This window comes from Elephas maximus, chromosome 13 (genome assembly GCF_024166365.1).
Source record: "Elephas maximus indicus isolate mEleMax1 chromosome 13, mEleMax1 primary haplotype, whole genome shotgun sequence".
Classification (NCBI taxonomy): Eukaryota; Metazoa; Chordata; class Mammalia; order Proboscidea; family Elephantidae; genus Elephas; species Elephas maximus.
In genome coordinates this window covers 64,741,837-64,760,854 of record NC_064831.1, presented here as the reverse complement: position 1 = coordinate 64,760,854, position 19,018 = coordinate 64,741,837, and the positions used below count along the sequence as shown (strand labels likewise).

Here is a 19,018-nt window from a genome sequence, read left to right as displayed (position 1 = left end):
TATGCTTTTTGGCACTTTTTTTTCTTCTTTTATACTCTACATTTTATGTAGATAAACATCCGAAATTAATATTTGAAAACTACTTAAAATGCTATTCCATTTCTTTTCTATATTTGATGGAAAACTGAGCCACTGTTTCATTTGGTGTTTAATATTGAATGTTATGTTCCTATTCATCTGCCAGCTATTTCCTGAGTTCCTTCTGTGTGGAGGGCAGTGTTATATCTCATACCTTCTGCAGGATTTTGCAGAGAGTATGCTTTAAGGATATTGTATATTTTTAGAACTATTTTCAAAAAGAGCCAAGGCATTTAGATAGAAATATTTAGATACTTCAGACTTCGAGTGATTAACTTCTGTCAGATTTATTATGTCTAGTTCATTCATCAGTTAAAAAATATGTATTGAATTCCTGTTCCATTTTAGGCACTCACTGGCTGAACAAGACTGTCAAGGTCCCTTGCCCTTGTGGAGCTTACATTCTAGTGGGGTGAAGCAGACAATATAAACACGAATAAAATAACTCGTATAGTTGTTCATTTGAGATCATAACAGAGGATGATGTGTTAGAGAGTAATGAGGGATAGTGATCGGTGGCCAGGAAAGATCCCTTTCAGGCAGTGACATTTTAAGACTTAGCAGAAAGACATGGTGGAGCTAGCCATTCAAAGAGCTGGGGAAGCAGTATTCCGGGAATAGCTGGTGCAGAGTTCTGGAGGAAACAAACTTGCTATGTTTGAGGAACAGTAAGAAGGCCAGTGTGTCTGGACAATAGTGGGAGGGGAGTAGGAAGAGATGAAGTCGTAGAGGTTAGCAGAGATCAGATCCTTTGGGGCCTATAGTCCATGGAAAGGAAGTTGGACTCGACTGTTATGGTTGGAAGCCTCTGAAAGGTTTTATTCAGGAGAATGACAACTGATTTGCATTTTAGAATTTTCTCTGGTTGCTGTGCAGAGAACAGATAGAAGAAGAAACAAGAGTGTAAGCAGAGAGACCAGTTAGAGACCTCCTGCAATGATGAAATGATGGCGGCTTACACTAGGAAGGTGGTAATAGAGATGGAGATAAATGGATATATTTTTGAGGTGATGGCAATAGGACTTGCTGATGGATTGAATGTGTGGGATGAAGGATAGTAAGGAATCAAGGATGACTCCTTGTGCGAATGCTGGTGCCATTTATTGAGATAGGTGAGGCTTAGGAACAAACAAATGGGGGGGTGTGGAGTATGGGGGTTAGGGAAATCAAGAATTCTTTTGGACATTTATGAGATGCCTAATAGACATCTGGGTAGACACTGTCCTATATGTGGGCTTTTTATTTTTATTTTTTTTTTTTTTGTGGAAAATCTTGCTTAGGAAGTTACTGTTTTCTTATATTTATGGAAAGGCTAAATATTCTATGGTGTTATATAGTGGGTACGTTGGATACATACACTTTTTCTCTTTTATTGAGGTATAATTTACATACAGTAAAACGCACAGATGTTAAGTGCACAATTCAATGAGTTTTGGTAAATGTATATGTGTACCTACTGTATCAGTGAAGATACAGAACAATTTTATCACACCAGAATCCCATTAGCTCCTTTCCAGTCATTCCTTCTACCCTAGAGGCAATCACTGTTCTGATCATTCTCATCATATAGTAGCTTTGCCTATTCTAGAAATTCTTATGAATAGGCTCATATGTACTCATCTTTGTGACTTCTTTCACTCGGTTTTTAAAACTCATCCATGTTTTTTGCTTAAAATAGCTTATTCCTTTTTATTGTAGCGATGTGTTTCATTGTTTGATTATACCACAATTTGTTGATCTCTTCTCCTCTTGATAGACATTTGTACGGTTTTTGGCTATTGTGACTAAAGTTCTGCATATATTTGTGTACAGGCCTTTTTGAATATATGCTTTAATTTATTTTGGGTAGATTCTAGGAATGAAATTTTGGATCATAGGGAAATATGTATTTAACATTATAAGAAACTGCCAAACTGTTTTCCAAACTGATTTGTATCATTTTCATTCTTACCAGCAATGTAAGGGAGTTCCAGTTGTTCCATACCCCTACTCAAATTTGATATTACAAGTCCTTTTAAGCCATGGTACTACTACTACCCATTGCCCTTAAGTGGATTCCAACTCATAGCGACCCTAGTGGGTATAAAATGGTATCTTATTGTGTCTTAATTTGCATTTCTCTGATAACTAATGATCTTGAGCACCTTTTCATGTGCATATTGGCCTTTTGAGGGGCAGCCTTTATTCAGGGTTAGAAATCTCCCATTCTGTGTGGGAAACTCAATGCACTTTAGCACAGCTGCCACCCCTCTCATCGGAGGCTTGCATGTTCTATGATGCTGGACAGGTTTTTCCAGAGCTTCTAGACTAAGACAGACTAGGAGGAAAGTCCTGGTGATATAATTCTAAAAAATCAGCCAGTGAAAACCCTATGGATCACAACAGTCTGATCCTCTTGTACATGGGGTCACCGTAAGTTGGGGGTAGCTCGAAGGCAGCTCACAACAATAACATTGACTAGATTTAATTTGCTCTTTTTTCCTGAGCTTCTTAAGATAGAAGCTTAGGTCATTGGTTTAAAAACCTTTCTTCTTTTCTAATATAAGCACTTAAAGCTATAAATTTCCATGGAAGTTTTAAGTGCATCCCACAATTTTTTTTTTATTGTGCTTTAGGTGAAAGTTTATAGCTCAAGTTAATTTCTTATACAAAAATTTATACACATACCGTTATATGACAATTTGTTGCAATCCCTGTAATATGACAGCACACTCCCCCTTTCCACCCTGGGTTTCTGTGTCCATTCAGCCAGTTCCTGTCCCCTCCTGCCTTCTCATCTACCTGTGCACAGGAGCTGTCCATTTGGTTTCTTGTGCCTGTTTGAACTAAGAAGCAACTCTTCATGAGTATTATTTTATGATTTATACTCCAGTCTAATCTTTGAAGAATGGGCTTCAGGAATGGTTTTAGTTCTGGGTTAATAGAGCACCTGGGGGCCATGTCTTTGGGGGTTCCTCCAGCCTCAGTCAGACCATGAAGTCTGGTCTTTTTATGCAAATTTGAGCTCTGCTCCATACTTCTCTCCCGCTCCATCAGGGATTCTCTGTTGTGTGCCCTGTCAGGGCAGTCATGCATACCACAAATTTTCCATGCTGCGCTTTCATTATCATTGAGTCCAAACTATTTTTTAAATTCCCTTGTGATTTCTTCTTTGACCCATAGGTATTTAGAAATGTCTTGCTTAATTTACAAATATTTGGGGGATATTCTAAATACCTTATTGTTTTTTTTTTAATTGTGCTTTAAGTGAAAGTTTACAAATCAAGTCAGTCTCTCATATAAAAATTTGTATACACCTTGCTGTACTCCTAGTTGCTCTCCCCCTAATGAGATAGCACACTCCTTCCTCCACTCTCTTTGTGTCCATTCGGCCAGCTTCTAACCCCTCTGCCCTCTCCTCTCTCCTCCACTCAGGAGATGCCAACATAGTCTTATGTGTCGGCTTGATCCAAGAAGCTCATCCTTTGCCAGTATCATTTTCTATCCCATTGTCCAGTCCAACTCCTATCTGAAGAGTTGGCTTTGGGAATGGTTCCTGTCTTGGGCTAACACAACATCTGGGGGACCATGACCACTGGGGTCCCTCTAGTCTCAGTTATACCATTAAGTCTGGTCTTTGTATGTGAATTTGGGGTCTGCTTATCCCATTGCTCTCCTGCTCCCTCTGGGGTTCTCTGTTGTGTTCCCTGTCAGGGCAGTCATTAGTTGTAGCTGGGCACCATCTAGTCCTTCTGGTCTCAGAATGATGTAGTCTCTGGTTTATGTGGACCCTTCTGTCTCTTGGACTCGTAATTACCTTGTGTCTTTGGGGTTCTTCATTCTCCTTTGCTCCATGTGGGTTGAGACCAGTTGGTGCATCTTAGATGGCTGCTTGCTAGCGTTTAAGACCCCAGACGCCACTCTCCAAAGTGGGATACAAAATGTCTTCTTAATAGATTTTATTATGCCAATTGACTTAGATGTCCCCTGAAACCATGGTCCCCAAACCCCCGGCCCTGCTGTGCTGTCCTCCGAGGCATTCAGTTTATTCAGGAAACTTCTTTGCTTTTGGTTTAGTCCAGTTTTGCTGACTTCTCATGTACTGTGTGTTGTCTTTTCCTTCACCTAAAATAGTTCTTACCTACTGTCTAATTAGTGAATACCCCTCTCGCTTCCTCCCTCCCTCCCCCCTCTTGTAACCATCAAAGAATATTTTCTTCTCTGTTTAAACTGTTTCCTGAGTTCTTATAATAGTGGTCTTACACAATATTTGTCCTTTTGCAACTGACTAATTTCACTCAGCATAATGCCTTCCAGATTCCTCCATTTTATGAAATGTTTCACAGATTCATCACTGTTCTTTATTGATGCATAGTATTCCATTATGTGAATATACCATAATTTGTTTATCCATTCATCCTTTGATGGGGACTGTGGCTGCTTCCGTCTTTTTGTTATTGTAGACAGTGCTGCAGTGAACATGGGTGTGCATATATTTGTTCGTGTAAAGGCTCTTAATTCTCTAGGATATATTCCAGGGAGTGGGATTGCTAGATCGTATGGTAATTCTATTTCTGGTTTTAAGGAAGCGCCAAATCGATTTCCAAAGTGGCTGTACCATTTTACATTCCCACCAGCAGTGTAGAAGTATTCCAGTCTCTCCACAACCTTTGCAAAATTTATTATTTTGTGTTTTTTGGATTAATGCCAGCCTAGTTGCAGTTTTGATTTGCAGGTGACGTAGTGGTTAAGTGGTACGCAGTCCCAAAGGCTCTGATAGGAAGTGTTTTCATTCTCATTGGATTCTATGAATTTCTTTATCCCATCCTTAATGTCTTCTGTAATCCAGTCTTTTTTGAGCAGGGTACTGTTCAGTTTCCAAGTGTTTGATTTCTTTTCCCTGCTTTTTCTGTTATTGATATCTACTTTTATGGCCTTATGGTGAGAGAAGATGCTTTGTAATATTTCAGTGTTCTGGATTCTGCTAAGGCTTGCGTTATGACCTAATATGTAGCCTATTCTAGAGAATGTTCCGTATGCACTAGAAAAGAAAGTATACTTGATTGTTCTTGGGTGGAGTGTTCTGTATATGTCTATGAGGTCAAGTTGGTTTATTGTGGCATTTAGATCTTCTGTGTCTTTATTGAGCTGCTTTCTGGATGTCCTGTCCTTCACTGAAAGTGGTATGTTGACGTCTCCTACTACAGTTGTGGAGCTGTGTGTCTCACTTTTCAGTGCTGATAGAGTTTGTTTTATGTATCCTGCAGCCCTGTCATTGGGTGCATAAATATTTAATATGGTTATATCCTCCTGGTATGTTGTCCTTTTAATCATTATATAGTGTTCTTCCTTATCCTTCGTGGTGGATTTAACTTTAAAGTCTATTTTTTCAGAAATTCATATTGCCATTCCTGCTCTTCTTTGATTGTCGTTTGTTTGATATATATTTTTCCATCCTTTGAGTTTTAGTTTGTGTCTCTAAGTCTAAGGTGTGTATCTTGTAGGCAGCATATAGACGGATTGTGTTTTTTAACCCGTTCTGCCACTCTCTGTCTCTTTCTTGGTGCATTTAGTCCATTTAGATTCAGCGTAATTATGGATAGGTATGAGTTTAGTGCTGTCATTTTGATGTCTGTTTTGTGTGTGTTGTTGACAGTTTCTGTTTACCACTTAATTTTTTGTGCTGAGTAGTTTATATATTGTTTTTCCTCTTATTTGTTGTTGTTGATTTTGTTCCTGCTGAGTCTCTATTATTTTCTTGTATTTTATTTTGAAGTGTAGGATAGTTTGTCTCCTTTGTGGTTACCTTAATATTTACTAAATTTAAACCTAGCTTTTATTTCTTTATATTGCCTTGTCTTCCTCTCCATTTGCAAGATCTGTGACTACATTTCGTAGTCCTTCTTTCTTGTTTTAATGTTGTCTTCTTTTACATAATAACATTGCTGTTTCCCATTGTGAGCTTTTTTAATCTTGATTTATTTTTGTGATTTCCCTGTCTGGGTTGACATCTGATTGCTCTGTCCAGTGTTCTAGTCTTGGGTTGATACCTGATATTATTGATTTTCAAATCAAACAACTCCCTTTAGTATCTCTTGTAGTTTTGGTTTGGTTTTTACAAATTCCCTAAACTTCATTTTATCTGGAAGTATCTTCATTTCACCTTCATATTTGAGAGACAGTTTTGATGGATATATGATTCTTGGCTGGCAATTTTTTTCCTTCAATGCTTTATGTTAGTCATCCCATTGCCTTCTTGCCTGCCTGGTTTCTTATTGACTTACTGACTCTCCTTTGTAGGTGACTTTTTGTTTACCCCTAGCTGCTCTTAAAATTCTCTTTTTATCTTTAGTTTTGGCAAGTTTGATTAATATGTCTTGGTTACTTTCTTTTAAAATCTATCTTATGTGGAGTTCGATGAGCATCTTGGGTGGATATCTTCTCATTTTTCACGATATCAGAGAAGTTTTCTGCCAACAAATCTTCAACATTTCTCTGTATTGTCTGTTATCCCTCCCTGTTCTGGTACTCCAATCACTCATAGGTTATTTCTCTTGATAGAATCCCACATGATTCTTAAGGTTTCTTCATTTTTTTTAATTCTTTTATCTGATTTGTCTTCAAATATATCGGTGCCACGTGCTTTATCTTTTAGCTCACCAATTCTGTCTTATGCTTGCTTGCTCAGTTCTGCCCCTCTGACTGTCTACCGAGTTGTCTCATTCTGCAGTTTTATTGTTAGTCTTCTGAATTTCTGATTGCTGTCTGTCTATGGATTCTTCCAGCTTATTAAATTTTTCATTATGTTCCTGAGTAACCTTTTTAATTTCTTTAGCTGCTTTATCTATGTGTCCCTTGGCTTGTTCTGCGTATTGCCTGATCTCCTTCCTGATGTCTTGAAGGGTTCTGTATATTAATCTTTTGTATTCTGCATCTGGTAATTCCAGGAAGGCACTTTCATGTAGAAGATCCCTTGATTCTTTGTTTTGAGAGCTTATTGAAGCGATCATGGTCTGTTTCTTTATGTAATTTGATATCGACTGTTGTCTCCAGGCCATCTATAAGTTATTATTTTATGTTTGCTTACTGTATTCTAGCTCCTTGCTTTGTTTTGAAATGCCCAAATGGGTTGCTTGAGTGAGCGAGGTTGATTATTTTCACCTTTGAAGGTCTGACGTCCTGTCACCAGATGGCTAGAGCAGTTATCGGGTATATCAGTCTAGGAGTCCATTTACTTTTCTTGTATGAATTCAGCTCAGGTGTCCAGGTAGCTGCTCATCAAGTGTGTGGTACAGGCTGTGTCCTACAGCCTTAGAAGGGCAGGAGCGGTTTGTGTAGATACCGGTATCTGGTTGCAGTAGGGGGTCACGCTCTGAATAAGGCAGGTGGCTGAGAATCGTCCCCCAAGTGTCTCTGAGGAAAGTGCATCCCTCTTCCCTAGAGCGTACAGGTGGGTGGGTTCTGCAGACGGACCATGAGCACCCAAAGTTTTTGGTTATAAGGACTGGGAGGTAGCGGTTATCCTCGGACCCCTGTCGCAGGTGGCTGGGTGACCTGAGTGGACTCACTAGTCCTTAGGCCCATGATGTGGGTAGGTGAGAACCCTATTTAATAGGCAAGGTGGTGTCAAACATCAAAACACCCACCTTTCCACCACACAGCTGAAACAGTTGTAGTCTGCCAACAAGGGCCTGTTCTCCTGAAATAGGCCCACACAGGTCCATACAGGGGGGAAACATACTCAAAGTCCAGGGACCGTTTATGCCTGGACAGGAGTTGCTTCTGTCCTGAGCTCCCCAGGTTAGTGGAGCTGGCAAATTATCTTTCCCCCAATTGCGAGTTTATGCTTTCTTCAAGGCTGGGAGGATGGCTCTAGGTGCTGAACAGGGCCTATCTCAGGCCCAGGGAGATCAACAGCCACTGAAGCCAGCTTGTTGCGGGGGCGGGGGGGGGGGGCACAGTAAAACGTACACAAGTACTTAGCTTTTGCCAAGAGTGCTGTTCTTCTCTGGCCCCGGAGGTGTGAGTAGGCTGTGTGGCTGGCTGCTTCTCCCTGAGGAAACTGCCGCCGAATGCTAGTACCAGCCTGCCGCAGCTGCTCCTGGGAATGGTGCCTGAGGGCTCCCCGCGACTCAGGTCCAGTAACTCCTCTCCACTTCTGAACCGTCTCTTCCTCCCCCTGCCACTCAGTCCATTTTCTAACTTTGCCTTTGATGTTCAGGGCTCCTAGGTTGTCATAAATATAGTCATCTCACTTGTTTTTTCAGGTCTGGGTTGTAAGAGGGCTCGCCGGAAGCGTCTGTCTATTCCGCCATCTTGGCCCTGCCCGTCTGGTACTCTGTCTTATTGGTTTTGATTTCAAATTTAATTCTTTTGTAGCCAGAGAATATATTCAGTGATTTTAGTTCTTTGAAATTTTTTCATATCAGTTTAAGGCCCAGCATATGTTGGTGAACATTCCATGTGGACTTGGAAAGAATAGTGTTCTGTAGTACCTTCAGTTTTTTTTTTTTTTTAAATATTGTCCAGAATTTATCACTATCATTAGTAAGAGAGTTAGTCTGATACAAGCTATTCTGGCATCACCATTTTTTTTTTTTTCCATATATCATTTCTTGGGAAAATATTCTCTTTGAAAGTATTCTAGTGGCAGATACATTAAAATACTCCTGGGTATAAACAGGTTATAATTTATGTGATTTGATGTGTAGCAAAGCATTATCTTTACCCAATGCATGTGTTTTAAAGCATCTATAAGATCTTTACGTATATTGAATGATATTGCTTACTCATTAATACATGCACTCCTACTGAAAAAAGTTATTTTCTGTGCTTTATTACCTCAGTTAAGAAAGTGACAGAAAATATATTATTAAGCAACACCTGGTACAGAGCCTGACACAGAGTAGGACTGAGTTAATAATAGCTGAGTTTAATTAAAGATCCATATGTTTCTCAAGGTGCACTGAATGGTTTCTTCTCTTCACGGTGGTCTCACGTCTGAAACATGGCTATGGAGTGGCTGGGCAGTATTGTTTCCATCAACTGTGGCGATAGCTTGGGTGTCTATCAGGGAAGAGTGTCAGCGGTGGATCAGGTCAGCCAGACCATTTCTCTGACCCGGCCTTTCCACAATGGAGTGAAGTGCCTTGTGCCAGAAGTCACCTTCAGGTGGGTGTCCTGACTGAGTCTTCCATATCCAGCCTGGTGGTCTCGGGAGTTTGAGCCTAGGTTTGGTTGCCAGTATTCTCTTCTACAGGGCTGCTTTTGACTGGAGTCTTGTCATGGGTGAGATTCTACACTCCAGCTGCTGTTCTTAGCAGAGACATAGTGTCATAAATAGCTTTCGGCTAATGATTCAGGGTTTTATGAAACCTTTTTCTTACGTTTGTCAAGCACATAGTAGTATTTAAATAAGTCAATTTGAGGGTAACCCTTTTTTTTCTATGATACTTTCAGGTTTTCTTTCTCAGTTTTATATTATTTGTACTTTCTCCGAATAATGGCCTTACTGATTTTTTTCCCCTACATAAATGTACCTCCTCGTAGATTTATAAAATAATTTATCCACAGCAGTGCGCTATAGCCAGTAGCTAAAGTCCTTAGTTACCAAAAAGTAGTTTTCTTAGTATTTGTCAACAGATCTCAAGTTCAGTTGTCCTTACATCCCGCTTTTCTCCGGTTTGGCAGACAATCTACCTTTCTTTTGTAGGAAAAAAAAAAGGTAGCAAGAGCTTCCATGACTCTCTGAGCAATTCCGTCCATACATACACACAGCCTTTTCTGTAGGTGCACCCATTCTTACACTGTACTCCCCCTGCAGTCTCAATGGAAGAAGCACCCTTTGTATTCACGACTAGTTTGTCACCTGCACTTTCTAGATTACCCCTTTCTACCTCATTTGGGACCCTACTCCATCTTCAGTCTCAACTCTTACACTGCCCCTTTCCTCGTCTAACATTCTCAGGCCAATTCCATATTAAAACACCCACCCCTGACCTTAATTTGTTATTAGATAAATTGCCTTGTCATCTCCCTTCTCTTTATACCTACAATTCTTTACAGAGCAAAACAGCCTTCCTTTACTCCTTTTGTGATCTTATTCTGTATTCTCTCCTTAGCCCAATCTCTGTTCCCTTCTTAACCCACCATTGTCTTTTTTTCCATCTTGCTAAACTACCTCTTGATGATGTTACAAATGACCTAATTGCCAAATTACAACCTTTTCTGAATGCTCCCGAACTCTTGTTTATTAATATTTTATTGTGTTTAGGTGAAAGTTTACAGCGCAAATTAGTTCCCGTTCAACAAATTGTACAGAAAATGTTCCAGGACATTGGTTGTAGTCCCCACACTGTGTCAGCACTCTCCGCATTTCCTTCTGGGTTCCCTGTTTCCATTCATCTGGTTTTCCTACCTCTTCTTGCCTTTCATCTTTACTTTTAGGCAGATGTTGCCATTTTGGTCTCATATAATTGTTTGTTCTATGGATGTTCTTTTTGTGTATTGTTTATTTTATAGGCCTGTCTGTTGCTCGGCTGGAAGGTGATTTCAAAGAATGGCTGCAATTCCAAGTCAGAGGGGTGTCTTAGGGCTGTAGTCTCGGGGGTTCCTCTAGCCTCTATCAGGCCAGAAAGTCTGGTCTTTTTTCATGAACTTGATTTTTTGTTCTACATTTTTCTACTGCTCTGTCCGGGACCCTCTACTGTGATCCTGGTCACAGCGGTGTATAGTGGTAATAAGGCACCATCTAGTTCTTCTGGCCTCAAGGTCATGTAGGCTGTGGTGCATGTGGTACTTCAGTCCTTTGGACTAATTTCTCCCTTGAGTCTTTGGTTTTGTTCACTCTCCCTTACTTTGAACGGGAAGACACCACTAGTTGTATCTTAGATGGTCGCTTGCAAGCTTTTAAGACCCCAGACGCTATTCACCAAAGTAAGATAGAGAACATTGTTTTCATGTACTATGTTATGCCAGCTGACGTAGATGTCCGCCGAGTCTGGGGTCCTTAGCCTTCAACCCTAACTCTGAAAGTACCTTCTTCTCTTAGTTTCTCTGTCACCAGTTTGACTTTTCTTTCTACCTATTTTTCTCCATTCCATCTTTTGTTTTGTTTTGTTTTTGCTGGTTCCTTTTTTTTTCTACTAACCTTTTAAGACTCAGGATTCTATCTTTAGTTCTTTCCTCAATCTGGATTCTCTGTAGACAATCTCATGTGTACCTTCCTGTGCATTGAGACCCTCCCCGAAATCTTCATATTTAATTATGTTTGCCTGCAGATTTTTTCTTCTAACAGTCTACTCATTAATTGGTAAGCAATAACACATCTCACCCAAAATAGAAACTTGGGAATCATCATACACTCTCTCTTTAAGTCTCACGTTCAGTTAGTTACCAGATCTCATGGATTCTAAATGCCTTTGGACTCCATTTTCATCTCTCCCTTTGTATTATTACATTCCTGGCTCATTCCCTCTTAATTTCTTACCTGGTCTTCTGACTGCTACCCCTGCCTCTAGTTTCTCTACCTTCCCTACAACCATCAGAAATTGTCAGAATGATTAAATCTGACCCCTGGTTACCTCTGCAGCCTTACCTGCTGATGGCCTTCTGCAAGCATCCATCCCCGTATACAGCATAGTGCTTGCAGCCCCTCAGATTGACCACATTTTCCACATTTTTTCCATCTCCGAGTTTCTGCCTGAGATTCCCTTTCCCTACCATTCTGTTTGGCTAACTCATTCCTCCTCCCTATCTAGTTTAAATATTGCATCCACCTTCACCATGGTGAAGTAACTTAGGTGTTCTGCTTCTGGGCTCTCTAGTCCCCTGTGTACACTTCTGTTGCAGCATTTAACACTTTTAATTATCTACTTGTCTTTTCCCCTGACCAGACTGCAAGTTCCTTGTGGATATGTATTGGTTTTCATCTCTATATATCCCATTCCTAGCTCAGGACTTAGAACATAGTAAGTGCTCTATCTATGCCTGTTGAGTGAGTGAGTGAATGAGTGAAAAAAAAGAAAAAGCCATAAAATATTCTGGAAATCTAAGATGATAATGATAGTTTTGTTATTAACTATGGGCCAGGGCCATGTCAGCTGAATATAGGTATCTGAGCCCTGTCTCTGAGTGCTCTGGCATCCTACCTAGGTTCTGTCTCTGATATTCATTGACATACATCCCTGCAGAAGTGTTTCTGGTTGCTGTTGATCCAGTTTCATCACTTTTATCGCTGTTGTTTTGAAATTTGGACTCTTTTATGTATTTCAGGGCAGCTGACATTACGGAATTAAAAATCCTGGAGATACCAGGTCCTGGAGACAGCCAACATTTTGGAGATCTTCATCAGACAGAAGTAGGCTCCTCTGGTGTTGGGTATCAAGTGGGTATCAACCAGAATGGCATGGGCAAGTTGATCAAGAAGCCAGCCTCCTCCAGTGCCCCTCAGAACATCCCTAAGAGGACAGATATGAAGGGCCAAGATGTTGCCATCTCCCCACAGCAGCAACAGTGCTCAAAAAGCTGTGTGGACAGGCACATGGAATCCTTGAGTCAATCCAAAGGTTTCCGTCGTCGGCACAACTCTTGTAAGTAGGATCATGTTGGTATTTTTCTTTACAGATGTTTCAGGGCTTTATGCTCTTTTCCACTACTGCTCTTTAGACGAGTGCTTTATTATTCTAATAAAAAGGACGCTGACAGAACTTCACAATTATATAGCATGATTTTCTTACCCCAGCTCTATTCCTTCAAGGTATTAGGGGAAAGGATATAAACTGTTCAAGACACATGCCGATTCCCTGCCCTCTCATACCACTTTCCTTCCTTCTTTTATTGTTCAAAAAAACTGCTGTATAGCAGGAAATAATGAAAACCAAAAAAAGAGGTATTTGACTTATGTCAGAACCGGCTTATGAGAGAGTTGCCGAAATGGAACCCTACCATAAGCCAGGGACTACCTGTATTATTTTTCTGTGTGTTTCCATTTGTGTACTAATATCATTTATGAAAATGGGGTGAATTATAATATTGTCCATGTACTCCACACCCAGTTTCCCCTGTTACTAGCATCTTACATTAGTATGGTTGATCAGTATAAATACAAATTATTGGTAATTAAAGTCTGTATTTTATTTATATTTTCTAAGTTTTTACCTAATGTTCTTTTTCTGTCCCAGGATCCCATCCAGCACACTACATTACATTTAGTAGTCTCTGACAGTTTTTTTTAGTGTTTCCTAGTTTTTGATGACAGATTTGCGGAGTACTGGTTAGGTATTTTGTAGAATGTCCCTCAGTTGGTATTTGTCTGATGTTTTTCTTATAACCAGACTGGGGTTATGTGTTATGGGCAAGAAGACCTCAGAGGTAAAGCATCATTTTCACCCCATTGTACCACCATGGGATGGGTGAATACCATCAACATGATTTATGACTTAATGTTGACCTGGATCACCTACTGAGGTGTAGGTATAAAGTTATTCTTTTTTCTCTTTTCCATATTATACTCTTTCTTAAATTTTTCTTAAAATGTATTTCTTTAATTTATTGAGGTAAAATTTATATAACAAAATATTTGTCATTTTAACCATTTTTAAGTGTACCTATTAATTACATTCACCATGTTGTGCAACCATCACCATACTATGTATGCTACTTGGAAGGAAGTCACTATGTGCAGTCCACACTTACAGAGTGGGGAGTTGTGGTCCCCCTCCTTGAGTGGGGAGTATCTATGTGATTTATTTGGATTCTTCTGCATCAGAGATTTGTGTCTTGTCTCACATTTATTTATATGTATATATGTGTGTATGTATATATGTATATTTATTTATATCTGTGTAGACTCATGGGTGTTTATTTTATACTTTGGGTAATTCATACTACTTTATTTCGTTGCCCGAATTGTTCTAGTTTTGGACATCTGGAGATCTTTCAGTTGGCTCCTATGTCACTTTGACATTCCTTCATTATTGTGCACCCCCCACCACCACCCCAGTACTGCTTTACTTTATGGTCCTACAAGATATTCCGGCCTTATCTTATATATTTCCTGCCCCAGCCCTAGAATCAGCCATTTCTCCAAGGAGCTCTGGTTCCTTTCATTGGAGAATGGTGTTTGTCTGGTGGCGGCCATGGTAGATGTGATCCGTTAGTCCTTTGGACTAACCTTTCCCTTGTATCTTTTGTTTTCTTCATTCTCCCTTGCCCCTGAAGGGGTGAGACGAGTAGAGTATCTTAGATGGCCACTTGCAGGCTTTTAAGACCCCAGACGCTACTCCCTAAAGTAGAATGTAGAACATTTTCTTTACTCATCATTATTATTTATCATTGCATAGTGTTCCATTGGAGCCCTGTTGCACAGTGGTTAAGAGCTTGGCTGCTCACCAGAAGGTGTGCAGTTCGAATCCATCAGCCACTCCTTGGAAACCCTATGGGGCATTTCTCCTCTGTCCTATAGGGTTACTATGAGTCGGAGTTGACTTTTGGGCAACTGGTTAATATTCCATTGTTTGTATGTATGAACCACAATTTGTTTATCCATTTATTCATTGATGGACATTTAGGTTGTTTCCATCTTTTTGCTATTGTGAATAATGCTGCAATGAACATAGGTATGCATATGTCTATTTGTGTCGCAGCTCTTATTTCTCTAGGATGTGTGGGATTGCTAGATCATATGGTATTTCTATTTCTAGCTTTTTAAGGAAGTGCCATACCATTTCCCATAGTGATTATACCACCTTACAGGCCTACCAGCAGTACAGAAGAGTTACAGTCTCCCCATAACCTCACCAGCATTTGTTGGGGTTTTTTTTTTTTTGTTTTTTGATCAGTGCCATTTTTGCCTGGGTGAGATTGCATCTCATTGCAGTTTTGATTTGCATCTCTTAATGGCTGATGATCGCAGGCATCTTTTCATGTGCTTCTTAGCTATCTGAATGTCTTCTTTGGTGAAGTGTCTGTAAATGTCCTTAGCCCATTTTTTGATTGGGTTGTTGAGGTGTTGAAATTTTCTATAAATTTTAGAGATTAGACCCTTGTTGTTGCCAAAAAATTTTTCCCAGTCTGTAGGTTCTCTTTTTACTCTTTCGATGAAGTCTTTTGATGAGCATAAATATTTAATTTTTAGGAGGCCCCAGTTATCTAGTTTATCTTCTACTGTTTGTGCATTTTTAGTTACATTTGATAGTCTATTTATGCCATAAATTAGGGCCCCTACCTTTGTCCCTATGTCTTCTTCCATGAACTTTATAGTTTTAGGTTTTTCAACCATTTTGAGTTAGTTTTTATATGTGGTGTGAGGTATGGGTCCTGTTTCATTTTTCTGCAAATGGATATCCAGTTTTACCAACATCATTTGTTAAAGAGACTACTTCTTCCCCCATTTAATGGACTTCGACCCTTTGTCGAAGATCAGTTGTCCATAGCTGAATGGATTTATTTCTGAATTCTCAGCTCTGTTCCACTAGTCTGTGTGTCTGTCGTAAGGCAGTACCAGGCTGTTTTAACTGCCATGTGCCTGTATAGTAGGTTCTGAGGTTGGGAAGTGTGGGGGTTCCTAATTTGTTCATCTTTGATAATGCTTTAGCTATATGGGGCCATCCATGTCTTTTTGTGACTTGATCATTTCTTTTTATCACTGAATAACACTCCATTGTATGGAGGTACCGCAGTTTATCTATTTGCCTATTGAAGGACCTCTTGGTTGCCTCTATCTCTTGGCAATTATGGATAAAACTGCCATAAACATTTTTGTGTAGGTTTTTGTGTGGACACAAGTTTTCAGATCAGTTGGGTGAATATCTAGGAGCGCAGTTGCTAGATGTTATGGTAAGACTGTCAGTTTTCTGTTGGTGGTTATTTGGGTCATTCCTTTTTTTTTTTTCTTCCATTACTGATAATTATAACAAGTCTCTTGAAAGAGTCCTTTAACTTTAAAACATGTAATCTATTTGACCTTTAACAAGTTGTCCTGAAATACCAAAAAGTGGAGTCACTTTGAGAAGTACACTTGGTGGTGCTTATTCAGTTTTTGCTGTTTGGTCCATTCCTTTTTCTTAGTTTGTTGATTGTATATAAATAGGGTGAAGAGATCATGGGGCAGTAAATTGTTATTCTCTTTTAGGGAGCTTCTTTTTGAATCCAGAGGGTGTGGAAATGTCTGGCCTGGGAATTTGATGATGAGATGTGGCTGTTTTTCTCATTGATGAAAGAAGAAATGGAGATTAAGTGTTTTTCTCATTAAATATAAACATATAGAATTTTCTCTGGTGTATGTACATTGATACTGTGATTAGTAGATTGATGAAACTATAGAGATAACCTCCCTGCAGCTTTGAGTTTTAAGTGTTCTTTCAGGATTAGCAATGAAGAGTTGAGGGATTTCTTGGTTCTAGTTACCTAACCCAACAATGATGAGAGATTTAGCACAAGCAAATTTTAATATCTCCCCTTGGTGGTAGGTCCAAGGGATAGTTCCTTATGACCTTGGTCATTGAACAGACCATTCAGAATATTTGTGAAATGAATGAAAGGAATATTAGTCACAGCGAACAGAGGGAAACTCCTTGAGGCCTGTTATGAGTGCAAATTATGTTTATCAAGTCCCATGGCAGAAGGAAAAATGGTGACCACTAAGAGTAGATTCAGAGTATAGCCCTCTGAAACCTCAGTCTAACTGTGGGCTTGAGTAATCATTGACTACATACAATTAAATAAAAATTTAAGGGTTGAGTTAGGGCTCTTTTGCATGTGGAACATGGAAGTAGATAGAGGGCCTTTGTATTTAGGCAGAGGTGGTTCCATAGGCCTGACATTGTCTCTACTTGGCACTGATTTCCCTTCTTCCCTTCGTTTATGGAAGTGGGGAGAAATGAGGAAATGGAATTGAACCTTTTCAATGGAAAGATGTTGTATATTGTTGCTTTAATGGTCTGTTTATTGTAACAGTAATCCCATCATCTGAGATCAGAAGTTATTATTTGCAAAGTTTTCATTATCCTACTGAAGTCCTAAGGAGCCCAGTGGCGCAAACAGTTAAGTGCTCAGCTGCTAACCGAAAGATTGGTGGTCCGGAACCTTCTGTAAAGATTTACAGCGAAGAAAACCCTATGGGGCTGTTCTACTCTGTTATATGGGGTCACTGTGAGTCGAAATCAGCTTGACAGAACCTAACAACAACAACTGAAGTCCTTTTGACTTCTTAACCTCCTTGGATGTGTTTCATATGTCCAATAGAATTAAAAACCCTGGTAGTCGCCCTTACAGGGAATACAACAGAGAGTCTGTGACAGAGCAGGAGAGGAGTGGGGTGCAGAACTCAAATTCTAGTAAAAAGACCAGACTTAATGGTCTGAGACTGGAGAGACCATAGAAGACATGGCCCCCAGACTCTGTGTTAGCCCAGAACTGAAACCATTCCCAAAGCCAACTCTTCAGACAAAGATTAGACTGGACTATAAGACATAAAATTATACTCATGAAGAGAGTACTTCTTAGCTCAAGTAGATACATGAGACTAAACGGGCAGCTCCTATGCAGAGGCAAGATGAGAAGGCAAAAAGGGACAGGAGCTGGTTGAATGGACACGGGAAATCCGGGGTGGAAAGGAGGAGTGTACTGTCTGTCACATTATAGGGAGAGCAACAAGGGTCACATAACAATGTGTGTATAAATTTTTGTATGAGAAACTAACTTTAACTGTAAACTTTCACTTAAAGCACAATAAAAATAAATTAAAAACAAAAAACCCTGGTACTGGTGCTGGAGCCCAAGGGGTTGACTGATTACCAGGGCCTAGAATTTGGGAGTTAAAAAGAAGGTCCCAGATACTCTCGGGCACCTTCTCATGAAGCCCATTGAATCTGGCACCAAAACATTTGCAGTTTGACCTTCAGATGCCCTTTAGCGTGCTAAGTGCAGGGCAGAGTTCCCCCTTTACAATGTGTGTGTGACAAAAACCAATAAACAAGTGGCACTGAGGGTTACACAACAATGCATTCTTTACAGGGTATCCTGGCCAAAGGGCCTTTGTGCCAAACACTGGCAGCAAAATGGCACAGGAAGGCAGCCAACCTCCAGTTTTAACACATGTCTGGCCCTCGTAATTGAATGGTGAAGAAATCTGGAAAGCATTGTTTGTCTTTTCCAAGGGAAGTGCATTTCTCTCCCAGTGGTCAAAGGTCAGTTTAATGTAGAGCCAGGGCCTTTGGGCTGAGTAAGCCAAATGCTGAAGCATCTTACTCACCCAGGACTTCCCAATATTTATGTTGAAATATGAGAAGAGGGAACAATAAGAAACAACTGTGCATGCTAGCCTGTTTTTCTCTCATTTACTTTATATTCTCTTATCTTTCTCTTGCTGACAATATGATGTCAGTATTTCCTTTTGGCTTAATGAACATTTTTCAGACTCTGTTTTCCTGACAGTGTTTGGAACATGCAGGTGCTTAGTATATATTTATCAAATGAATGACTGGAAGATCCTGCATTCAGAGGAAGCACAATACCCAGTGCCCTCTAAAGACACGGTGCTGGGTTTGGTTGGGAATTATGCTTGTATAGCCAAAAATGGTGACCAGTGGAGACAGCTTCATTAGGGGCAAATTTAAGGCATTTCCTTCTGTAAACCTTGTTAATCTTTCCAGTGGGGAAACTGTGTCAACATGTTGGGAGAGAGCCTTACAGCTTGCCATAGTTGTTTGCTTTTTTATCTGGTATATTTCATCAGGTCTTCATCATGTGGCATGATATAAAGTGGGTACTGCTTATTAGCTGTTTTTTGCTTTCTTTTTTAACCTGAGGAGGAGATTTTGTTTCCACACTGCATTGTCACCCTCCCTCCCACTCTCATGCTTCTGAATAGTTGCACATTGGTGTTAGCCCAGCGTTTAAGTCAGAGGAGCAGCTGATGATCCTCTGTGAAGCCAGCTTTAGCACCGCTGTGACTGGTCTT

The 19,018-nt window shown here is 40.0% G+C and overlaps 1 protein-coding gene across 6 annotated transcripts in view; it reads left to right on the top strand.

Moving 5' to 3' along the window:
• The window catches only part of EDC3 (enhancer of mRNA decapping 3), a 63,638-nt gene that overhangs the window by 7,593 nt on the left and 37,027 nt on the right, over positions 1-19,018 (top strand). For 5 of the 6 annotated variants that reach the window (XM_049905304.1, XM_049905301.1, XM_049905300.1 and 2 more), the window contains exons 2-3: positions 9,018-9,228; positions 12,331-12,647. In XM_049905304.1, coding sequence (XP_049761261.1) covers positions 9,065-9,228; positions 12,331-12,647 — 481 coding nt within the window. In that variant the 5' untranslated portion in view covers positions 9,018-9,064. The remainder of the gene's footprint in view (positions 1-9,017; positions 9,229-12,330; positions 12,648-19,018) is intronic. The other variant, XM_049905306.1, reaches the window with a different exon arrangement.